Source organism: Amphiura filiformis, chromosome 4 (assembly GCF_039555335.1).
Source record: "Amphiura filiformis chromosome 4, Afil_fr2py, whole genome shotgun sequence".
Taxonomy (NCBI): Eukaryota; Metazoa; Echinodermata; class Ophiuroidea; order Amphilepidida; family Amphiuridae; genus Amphiura; species Amphiura filiformis.
The window spans coordinates 72,066,968-72,079,136 of record NC_092631.1 but is presented as its reverse complement, the minus strand read 5'-3'; the positions used below and the strand labels follow the sequence as shown (position 1 = coordinate 72,079,136).

Genomic DNA, 12,169 nt, shown 5'->3' with positions numbered 1-12,169 from the left:
AAGCCACAGTTTCAGTTCCACTATATTTGCAGAAATCTCCGGAGAGCACAGGGCAATTTTTTTCAGAGAATAAATTAGTCAAAGAAAATCCATGTAGATTACAATGGTAAATCTGCAATCCTGTACAGGCCGTTACAGCTCCCCTGTCAATCAATTTCAAAGATTATGAAGTATGAAAACTGTGCAAGTTTTTGAGGAATTGTTTAGCGAACTCTAGTGGTGTAGTGCTACTGATTGCTTCCCATTCCAATGCTGAAAACTTACCCGTTCATTTCCCAAATGAGTAATTACTCATCAATTCAAGTGGTAACATTAGTCTTTCTTGTTTGTTTTCTGTCCATAGTGCCTGGGTCTTTCAGAAGAGGAGTTACAAGAAAGGGAAGTGATACATCAAGATATAGTATTTGATGAATATCCTGAGAAACATTATAAAGAGGCTGAGGTAATATTGCATGTTTTGTCGAATGAAACATAGGTAAATCCTATTTAGTTAGTTCTAATTGGCAATAAAAGTTAAATTTCACTATTTGGTCACATTTATGGTCCCATTTATGAATTAAGGGCCAAAAACATGCATTTTTAGGGTGTTTTTCACAGGCTATGACAATCAAGTCTAAAGACTTGTAATAAGTCTTATTTAAATTTATGCATTCTAGTTTTTGGAAAAGACATGTCTTATTCTTATAACTAATCATTAATTAAAGTAACTCAAAAAAGTTAAAATTAGAGCAGAATATACTCAAGATCTTGAATGCTTAGACTTGTTTCAAGTCTTTGATTTTTGTGACTCGATTGTCAGAAAACGTGCCAAAAATGCATGTTTTTGACTCTTTTTCAAGAAATTAGTAAAATAATGAACTTTTTCCTTTATCTCCAGTTAGTACTAAATGAATGATTAGAATTGGGCTATGTTTCATTTGGCAGAACTTGATAATACTTTTTTAATCCTAAAACTGCTATATTTTTCTGGAATGGGGAGTAGGACATCTCTGACATATAGTTTGATCAGCTCGCAATCGGCGGGGCTTATAATGTCGCGGATTAATATCAATATATTTTATTTGGAGAATTGTTTTGTGAAATCTGCCAAAAGTATTTAGGCTTATGCCCGAGGGCATAAACAACCGCTTAGTCATGAAAATATATGAATGAACCCCGCTCATACATACCCTAACATTTTGTGATTCTTATTTCATCAAAATAATAACAAAAAAGTTATTATATACTTTGTCTACTTTCTTTGACACACAAAATCAGATCAATAATAGCCTTCTTAATGTGTGTCTACTTTTCGGCGTAGTGATAAAAGCCTAAAAATTCCCGCCTATTACAAGCTGATCAAAGTATAATATGATAATCCTCCCTTTTGCCATAGCTTAAGTCAACTTTTTCAACGACTGGGACTTACCAGAAAAAAATACATCTTGTGTGAAGGGTACCATCATATTGACATATAACCCCATTTTGACCCATTTTAGCATTAAAATTGCAATTTTTGTCACCTTTCATGTGCATTTGTCCCAGTAAAGTCATTGTAGCAGCTAGTCAGTAGGACGAATTGTGCCCCCTTTAGAAATTTTGTTAGCGATACCCTGTCATGGGTTGTGCCAAATTTTTCTTATGAAATTTGGGTCAGGGTCACAGAGAAAAAAGTATGCGAAGCCCTGCCTTTAATCATTACACCCAAAAGAATGTGATCAATGTGTTCAGCATTGCACCTCATATACTGTAATATGCTTTTCATAATTGTTCAGTTCTGTAAAAAAGTTTGAACAAAATGGATTGGAATAATCATGAGAGTTTCATTCACATTTTCTTGACAGGATCCTACTAAATTTACTTCCAAGAAAACTGGTAGAGGTCCACTTGAAGCAGGCTGGAGGGTAAGTAGATCAACAAAAAAACCACAATAATATCACACCATCTGTGGCTTATCATTCATTTGCATATTTAGATTTTGTTTAAATACTGTTATAAACAGACCTGAAACTTTTCCGCTGAATTCCACATTTTTTAATTAAAATAAATGTTGTTTGATTTAACGTGCGCTTCAGCTAGGCATGGCCTAATTATCAGCACACTTCAACAATTTATTCCGCTGCCATTAGGATATATCAGAATCATTTCCGCTTCACCAAGTCCGCAACTGATGCGCAGGTACTCTCAGCGACTTAAGATTGTGATTACCCCAGCAGCTCCCCATTTTACACCTGGGTGGAGTGAAGCAATTGGGAATTAAGCTATCTTGCTCAAGGACGCAACACACTGGCCGTGGTGGGGCTCGAACCCGCAACCTTCCGATCATGAAGCTCGCGCCCTAACCATTGGACCACCGTGCTTCCCAGTGAAACCAATCCATGTGCATTGCACTTGGTGTTTTTAAGTTTTTTGCGAAATAAAATGATTGGAATATTGACCAGAAACCACCAAATGAGATGTTAATGTCAGGCTTGTGTTGTTAAAGTCCGCCATGGCTAGACAAGGTGATCGGCAATGGAATGAGCATTTTCAGTCCAAACCATCCATTCTCAACTGAGGGTTATTTTTGTTCAAAATGTATATGATGTGAAAATACAATAACGTAAAACCTCGTCTACAAGCATATAGAGTATTATAAATTTTGATGAAAGCTAAATTAATCCAGGCGCCATCTATCAACAAAATTATAACATTGTGAAGTTTGAGCAAATAAATTACCAATACAAGCATATACAAACAAGTGTTATTGTAAGACCAATCTTTTGCATTGGCATATTTACAGTTGCTTCGTATTAATTAATCTTTCATCAAAAACACTCTATATGCTTGTAGACGTGGTTTTACGGTATGACAACTAGAGATTGCAATTTTGTTGAACAAGGGACAAAGTTGGAAGCATCATCACTCAAAGTAGATCGGAAAGACCCTTTGGTTAAAAACTTGTGTGGAAATGCAAATGTCTAATCATGATCGATGCTGAGTAGTAAATCTCTACATTTTTACAGAACTTCTGTTTCAGGTGTGCATAAATTACGTTAGTTTATGACAAATTTGTTAACTGTACATTAATGATCCTTTTTCTTTCTTTTTTCGATTACAGGAAAAAACAGAACCAGTAATGTGTTCATATAAATTGGTACGCATTAAATTTGAATTATGGGGTCTGCAAACAAAAGTAGAAGGTTTTACACATAGGGTGAGTAATGTGCATCTGAATTTTAATTCTTTTAACAGCTTTACATAATTATTATACAAGTTTTTACATAGTTGAAGAGTATAGTACAGCAGTGTCTTAGCTAGCCATCTGCCATTGGCTTGTCAAAGTTCGCTCCATTCACATGTTGCTGAAGAAATCATCAGGAGATCAAATTCAAGACCATAGTAAATTTTGGCATAGGCTTTTACGACGGGAGTTCATAACAATTAGTAAGTTTTTAGCGTGTTCGCCTTCGGACAAGTTTAGAACTGTTTTAGTGGGTTTAGAACTGTTTTAGTAGGTTCGCGGTTGGACAAGTTTAGAACTGTTGACAGTTCCAAACTTTTCGGATTGCGAACATGCTAAAAACTTACTAAAGACTATAGTAACTCATAATTCATTGAAACCCCAGTAGTTTTGGACAAAAAAACAGATAAAAGGATATCTTGCCTCTCTACTATTACAGAATATTTTGATATTTTTCATCTGCAGGCTATTCAAGACATTCTATTGGTTGGTCATAGGCAGGCGTTTACATGGATAGATGAGTGGTATGGTAAGTATAGCAAACATTATTAAAATGAGGTCAATTACAGCAGTTGCATGCCAACTCAGTGGACAAGATGGCCAAATATGTGCTTTTCATCTTCCATTAGTTGTGTTTCAGACCAAAATTAATCTAATTTTTGGTCCTTTTAGCATTAAAATTGTAATTTATTATGGGCTCTATTATGGGAATATGTTAGTAGGATGATTGTGCAATTGTGCCCACCTACCCCTACATGTATATATTTTGCCCTGAATGCTACGGCTTATAGGATACACAAAGATGTGAAACTAATACATGATTGTTGTCTCAAATATTATTGATAATTGATTAGACACAAGACTCCTTAACATTGGTACTTGTATACAGTAGTGAGTCCGGGTCCCTGCAATACGCTCTCAGAATTTGCTGCTGATTGGCCAAGTTCGTATACCACTGCAAAAAATTTATCATGGCTGAAATGATAATTGTAGATGAATCCTGATGGGGTACAAACTGCTCCCATGTAATAGACCTGTGTTCCTAAAACATGCTGAAAATATTTAGAAACCTAGAGCCCAGTGATCAGTGACATTCTGGCAAGCAATATTGTTGGAATCTAAGATATATGGAATCAAAGTTAAATGAAAATGATCAGCCAAGATCTGTGTGCCATGGACCATTAGGAACTTAAGATAGTTTCATGTATGGATTGGTCAAATCTGATTGTTTCTCCCATACTAATTCCTAGAGCTAAGGAAAGTGTGAAGAGACAATTTGTGATCATAGTGATCATGCATGCTAAAGTTATTTAAAGAGAGTAAATTATTAATTCTTGTGATTCACAAAATAATGCGCCACCTGGGGTTGTTATTGCCAGTCAAATTTTTGACTTCCAGAGTCGACATTCTCTTGGATTTTCATGCGAGTGTAATAAAAAATAATGTTGAAAGCAGATCCACAAAGGATTCTGTGTGATCAATAGATAGGAAATGGATCAACTACATGTATAGGTATAAATTGCTGTTTTAATGTCCATTTATTTGCTTGTAACATCATTATTTTGACAATTAAACACAATGTCATATATATGTTCCTGCATTGTATCGGTATTATACCAGCTCTAGATGTCAACTTTTTCGTACAAAACACTGCATATTTAGGCCTCTCCCTAGCAACCACTGGAGGCACATCATATTATGAATCAACAAATTATGATCTTATTTACTCTACCTTGTCATTAATTCTGTTTATTTACAGACATGACTGTGGAAGATGTAAGAGCTTATGAGAAGAAGCAGCAAGAAGAGACAAACTTGAAGGTGATGAGCTCAGGGGTGCAACCGCTAGAGAAGACAGAGAGTCTAGATTCAGCTGATGAATTCACACTAGCATCAGAAGAACTACCGGCACCAGGAGCTAATAGTCTCGATACAGAGATTGATTAATACTCAGGGTTAACTTTACTGCAATACTATAGCAACTGAATATGGTGGATGAAGTTTTCATGATATCTTCAAATAGGTTTGGCACAAGGCTGACATTACTTGGCGCACATAATAGCTGTGATATGATCATGACATGTGCTGAGGCCCGTCCACATATTGTTAACCAACCTATTTCAGGATGTCGCCGAAAGTTTGCAAAGGTGTAACAAGTCTCAATTTGTGGTTGTCAATGTATATTTTTTTAACTAGTGGAGCTAACTGGACAACATTTACTTGTATTGTGTTTTACAAGATGGAGTTAAATAACTTGAAATAAGGACTTGTTACAGCTCTGCCACTTTTATAGATATTTTTGTGATTGTCACAAGTAGCATATGCAACAAAGATTCCAGTGCAGTCTGCACATCATGAAGTGTAATATAACTTTCAACATTTTTTATTGTCAGGAGTGAAAATTAACATTTCTTTAGCCATGTTAGACAAGCAAAAAAACTTAGCTATGCTAGTCAAGCAGAAAAACTTGCAATCTTAGCTGGTATTTAGCAATCCTTTCAGAATATAAATAATTTGTCCAAAAAAAGTTCAGTATCATTAAGACATTCAAAATAAGCAGAAAATCAAATAACTCTAGAATACATGCTACCTGTTTTTTACCATAACCCTAGACACTAACCCTAAAGGTCCTAGTTAGGAGGCAGGACATATACTGGAGTTACACCAAAATATATGAAATAACACAATGCAAAATGTTACATAACAGTTTCAAGCTTTATCATACCATTGAGCATTTTAACGCGAAACATCCAAATGTACAGTCTTGCTTGTACTGTTGATACTAGGACCTGGTCCTTTCTGCGTATTGAATGTGTATACGCAATACCTAGTACGTATTCATGGTAGGTTGTGATCGCATATTTTCTACATTGGGCAGCAACATTGTGCTGAAAAGGTAGGACTCGAGGTTGAGTGGGTGGAAATAATAAGCTCTCTTCAATCATTCTATTGCTGTTTTATGTGGTAAATTATAATGTCTAAAAATATTATTTTTATAATATTAAGAATAATTTTATGGTATGATAAATTCGTTACGGGTTCAGTATCAATATGTTATGGGAATTACCGCTTTTAACTTTTTTCAATTATACAGAGTTCAGCCTTCGGCTTCACCCAGTATGACACTTCCAGCATAATAATTCCCATAACATGTCTCCACTTCACCTGATAACTAATATTACTACGCCATTAACCTGGTGGATTGGTACGGTTTTTAAGTTTTGGTCAGAGAAGAATGGCACTTGTTTACATTTTTAGAGTGTGCAGAGTGTATACACGGAAGTGGGGTTCTGATTGGCTGAATCAATCATCTGACAATCATAGCAACAGACTATTAATCTGATTAGCCGATTGTGCGTCATATCATTGGTCGGCGCAGATCGGCGCCCTTGAATTGAACACAAAGCTCCGCTACATCACTCGTGACAACCTGAGCAAGGGACTGCCGTTCTTCTCTGAAACCCAGTGTAATTTTCTCACCTGAGTGTGGTAGCGTTATATTCAGCAAGTTCAATTTGAAGTTTGTTATGCTATTGATTGTGTCCATTGGAATGAGGTTGGTGCTGTGCAGTGTAAAGACGTTTCATCATTATGAATATATAATTCCAAACTAAGAAATCCAAGGTATGTGTGTAAGTGTGTGATAGATCACAGCAACATTATAGCCCTAAGCTGCAATGGTAACACTGGTGTAGTCCAGTGGCATAGATTTCTTTTTGACATTGGGGGATAGGGTTGGAAAAAATTTCTTGGAAGTATAGTGAATCCAGCACTTTTTGGCGACAGACAAATGCGTACAAATTACCATTTTGAAACTAAACTGGTGAAATATGGCGCAAAAGTGGAATAAATTCACGCGAAGCACACACAAATTTGCAATTTTAGGGCTAAAATGGCCAAATATCAGGTTAATTTGGTCAGAAACTCACATACAGGTCTCAACATTGGGGGGATGATTGTATGGACCATCCCCCCGACAAAATATGGGGGGGGAGGATTTATCCCCCATTCTCCCGGATTTACGCCTATGGTGTAGTCCGATTTTCTTCAACCTTCCCTGTGGTTTAGTTCTATTCTTTTTGATCTTATCCTGTGGCTTGAGTTGAGACCATTATGATTAGCCACTTTGCATCTTTTTATATCTGTTCTTTATTGAGTCTCAAGATTTTTTTCATTTTTTAATCCCTGTGACAATGCCTTGTAAAATGGAAAATTCAAAATTGACACTGCTATATTTTTTACCATTGCATGGTCGGGAATTCAATATTGTGTATACTATACAGTATAATTTGGAAGGTTTGCATGTATGTGTGGGATCAAGTTCAAATGGTGCGTATATGTATGTATATATAAAATGACAAAAAAATTGTTATCCTACCTAGCTTGTGTGTTTGTGTTTTTGTGTGAAAAAGCCATTCAAACTCAAATGTATGTGTCTGTGGTAAGGCGAGTAATACTTGGTGTGTGTTGCGGTCCTCATTGGCAGTGGTAACATGTATGTTTGAATGGGATATTCCAGATATTATCCACATACCCCCCAAAGAATGATGACACTGGGATTTCCCACTCCTTTTCCTCTCAATATCGCATGGAAATTCCCATCAGGGTATGTCAAAAGAATATTCCATTTCCTGTCCAGATGCACATTGGAATATAAAAAATTGGAATTCCCATAGCTTTTTGGTGTAAATGCATACCGTATTTCGTCAAATAGTCGCCCCCCCTCAAATAAACGCCCCCACCACTTTTTTCAACCAAGATGTTTCAAAAATGCAGATATTTCCATGCTATCTTGAGTAGTAAGCTTACCAAGTTGCCCACATGGTCGATAATAGCGTAACTTTTTGGCGAAAATCTGGATTGGAAACCCGGAAGTGAATCAGAAGTCAGTGTTTCTAGTTCATAGTTTGTCATTTTAGCGTGAGTTTTAAGTTTATCTAATGATTTTAACGGGAATTATAGTTCTAAAATTGACCTTGAATAAACGCCCCCCCCCCTTGGGAAAATGTAACGCCCCCAGGGCGTTTATTTGACGAAATACGGTATATATCCCTATTCCCAAATGTACATCCCACAGTTGTGTTATGTATGGTTCTGGAAATTGCATATGATTTTGAGAAATCACTCATGGGAAATCCCACATTTTTTTTAAATTTAACTTTGTCATCTTTGGGGGGGGGGGTGGAAATGTGTGGAATAGCCCAATGCTTGCTGGAATGTGTGTGGTTAGAGTTATAAGGAAGAGTGTGTGTGTCAGAGAAGAGTAGTAAAACCCAGCGCCTCTTTTTGCACTTCTCATGTCTATTATATGTCATTGATATGGTGTATTGTATGAAATGCTTGTACATGATATCAGTATAATGTATATGATATGTACAGTATATTTTTAAAGTATGTGAAACAATGAGATCGTATTGGAATTTAAACTTGTGAATTGTTTAACACCATAGTACTGTAACTGATTGCCTAGGCAGGCCTATAATAATAGTACCACATGTATTGTATTGAGCTTAAAGAATATAAATACCACATTAGGATTGTTTTGAGGCATAAGTCAAAAGCCCTTACATGTTTCTCACGAAATTAAATGAAAATGGTATCCCCAGTTTCTGGAAGGCCACAGGTTTTGAGTTTGGAGGAAAATACTAAATAAGGATTTGTTTTAGTGAAAAGACAAAAGCACTTATTTTATAATTTATGACAACTAAATTATACCCCCCCCCATTTCTGAAGTGTATTTGTACCTATTGCAAAGTATAGTTAAGGGGGTACTACACCCCTGCCTAATTTTGTGCCTATTTTTGCATTTTTCTCAATAATTATAGCGCATTGGGGACAAGTAAGATATTTATAATATAGGGGCAAGGACTACAACTCTTGCACTGGAAATTTTTATTTCAGCACAGACAACAGTTGTGGAGTTACAGTCAAAAATGAGGGAAAACCAATATTTGATCAATAAATTAATAACTACTTGCTTTGAGTTGCTGAATTTTCAGTACAGTAGTTGTAGTCCTTGCCCCTATAATATACATATCTTACTTGTCACCAATGTGCTATAATTTTTCAGAAAAATGCAAAAATAAGCACAAAATTGGCCAGGGGTGTAGTACCCCCTTAATAAAAAACATTATAAATAATTAATGAATGTCAATTAATTTGCTGTTGCCTATATGTAAATAGATCCACTGCTGCTTCATTCTCCTGTTTTGGTAACATAGTATCTTTGCCTGACTTTCTGCATTTTGCAGAAAAAGTTATAGATTTATTTATGTTGTTTTGATATTATGAAGAATTTCATAGTAAAACTTGTTTGCCACAGAGTATTTTGTAACTGTTCTTTAGGGCATGTATATTGTGATGTATTGTCACTGGTGCATGTATAGTATAATGCGTGCTACATTCTTCAGGGTGTGGTGCAATGGTTAGGGTACTTGCCTTTAGTGCATGAGGTCCCGGGTTCAATTCCGGGCGGTGGCGATTTGCTGGGATATTGACTTGGAAAAAAAAGTTGGCAACCTCTGTAGATTAAATTCAGACTTCCGCTCTCCCCATAGTTCATTTAGAATTGGGTAAATGAATCATGAAAGTACTCTGTCGGTCCCGTGTGCAGAGAGCCATACCTGTACATGTATCTCACAGCCAGTTTTGAAAAGAGTAGCGTGTTAACCCCTGACTGTTCCCAACCGTCCCAGTGTTCAAATGGACCCCAATGGAAATAAGCATCAATAGAGGCTTTCTTGGGTTATCCAGGGTTGTCAAAACCCGAACAAATCAAATCAAAGTACAATCTAAAATGAAGAATGTAGGATGCATACATGCATTGTATAATACACCTGGTGTCAAAACACATGCAACTATGAAATATACTGGCCATGACTTTAATTTTTGATTGATTTAAATGAGCACTTTGTGATCCATAGCCTCATCCCTCTAACTTAATTCAAAACCTGTGCACCTTGGGAGAACAATACCAGTGCATTAAAAGGTTAATCCATGTTAATAACAATAAAATAAATAAATAAGATTTTTATACCTAGGACTACATAATATTTGAATGCATAACCTTTCTTGCAGATTCAGTCGTTTGACTAAGACATTGTCCAGTTGGTATTTTCTGTCTTGTCAACAAACAGGAATTACAGAAGCCTATCAATTTTTTCGAACCATTCCCTGAAAAAGAGGATGCATGAATCACAAAATGCCCCTTTAAGGACTTGGATTATTACCCAAAATACGCTCTATTCAGCCTGCCATATATCAGACAAATTTCTGCTCTTTTATCTTATTTCATTTGTATTCAAGAACATTATAATGTATTGTTGTTGTTAATGCAAACAGACGTGCAATTGCCAAAAAGCACAATACTTGGCCTATTTTAATATTCAGTATTATGCTGAAGAATTTGCACAGATGTTTTTAAAAATTAGTTTTATAAATTATGTTATGAATTTTTTTTAATTATGTTTTTATTAGCAAAATTGTGTAAGTTGTATAATATTTGGAGCTTTGTTTGATTTGCTGTGATCTCTATTGTTTGTTGTCAATTTTGAAGTTTTGTATTTAGTTTAATGATATATTCTTGTGGTTGGTCTCATGTCTCACAAAGGGGTCGAGCACCACAAAACTAGTGTGTGCATGTGCAGTCTGCCTGCGTGTCCCAGTAGCTGACCTGGTTGCTATGCACACACCTAAAGGTTTGTGGGAAGGGACAAGATACCTGGATGCAGGGTGTTAGCTAGCCACCTGTCTGCCTGTTATTCTGGACAGACAGTTTGCACCTGGGACTCAAAACAAAACCAGACAAATAAATCAAGAATATACAGTGGTGTAGCTAGGGGTCGTGGCGCCCAGCGCTACGGATACATAATGAAGCCCCTCCCCAATGTTTTAAACAAGTGCATGCGGAGTGCACAAAAAATTGTTTAAACAAGTGCATGCGGAGTGCACAAAAATTTGCACAAATATGGCCTATCACTCATTAATTTTGGTTATAATGAAGTTGAATATCGGTCTTATTTTTCAAATGATGTTGTGCTGAAATGTGTGCAAAGCATGCAAAAATTTTGACTTTCATCGCTAGTAGGGGCACAGAATCTATGGTGAATTGATCAATGTGTTGCCCCCTAAGGGTGGCGCCCAGGGCACGTGCCCCCTGCAGAAACCAATGAAATTCAGTGCTAACAAGCTAAGCCACAGACGCTAAGAATATAAATAGACAGTAAAATACAATGTTGTAATCGAAGATGAAAATAGATCAACTACATGTACTGTAGTTTGTGTCTAATGTTCCTGTCATGTGCGGTCTGTGATTGGTTACCAAAGCAAGACTATTGTGTAATGCTATGCTAACCAGAGTTTGATTGACAAACATCAGACCCGAACTAGGTCTTCATTTCTGTCTTTTATTATAGGTTTTAAACTGGTCTGCTGTCGCATTGATATAGCTTTCACTTGTGCCAAAATGTATATACACAAGAATATGGCATTAGATATGGATATATAGTGTGGATTTGCATGGCGGGGGGTTGTGTGTGAGGTGTACATGTATGTGTGATGCGGATGGGGGTGTATATGTGCCCTGATCTGATCCAATCTGGCTGAAGTCAGCAATAATAAAACTGAGATATTGGCAAAAAGTTCATAACTTTACAGCCAAGTATTCAAGGGACTCGGCATCAATATTGAGCAAGTTAGTATTGGCAGTAACTCAATTTTCAACATTTCCAACTTTGGCCTGAGTGGATCAGATTGTGTCACATTATGTATTTTTTTGTATGAAGTTATGTATGTTGGCCTGTTGGGGTGTTTGCATACAGTTGGATGTATGTGATGGTTAGGATGAGTTTGTGTGTAGTGGTTGTATATCTTTGATTGAGTGCCAGTGGACATGTAGTATATGTGTGTGTATGTATCAGGTCACGTTATTTACATTTTCCATTGAGTGGGCATTTTTGATCAAATATC

At 36.4% G+C, this 12,169-nt stretch overlaps 1 protein-coding gene across 1 annotated transcript in view; it reads left to right on the top strand.

The window, feature by feature from the left end:
• Positions 1 to 9,694, top strand: part of LOC140151364 (cytoplasmic phosphatidylinositol transfer protein 1-like) — a 77,289-nt gene extending 67,595 nt beyond the window's left edge. Inside the window, exons 6-10 of the mRNA XM_072173674.1 lie at positions 344 to 442; positions 1,824 to 1,883; positions 3,080 to 3,175; positions 3,668 to 3,731; positions 4,962 to 9,694. Of these exons, the coding sequence (XP_072029775.1) occupies positions 344 to 442; positions 1,824 to 1,883; positions 3,080 to 3,175; positions 3,668 to 3,731; positions 4,962 to 5,149 (507 nt within the window). The 3' untranslated portion in view covers positions 5,150 to 9,694. The remainder of the gene's footprint in view (positions 1 to 343; positions 443 to 1,823; positions 1,884 to 3,079; positions 3,176 to 3,667; positions 3,732 to 4,961) is intronic.
• Positions 9,695 to 12,169: the final 2,475 nt, after the last annotated feature.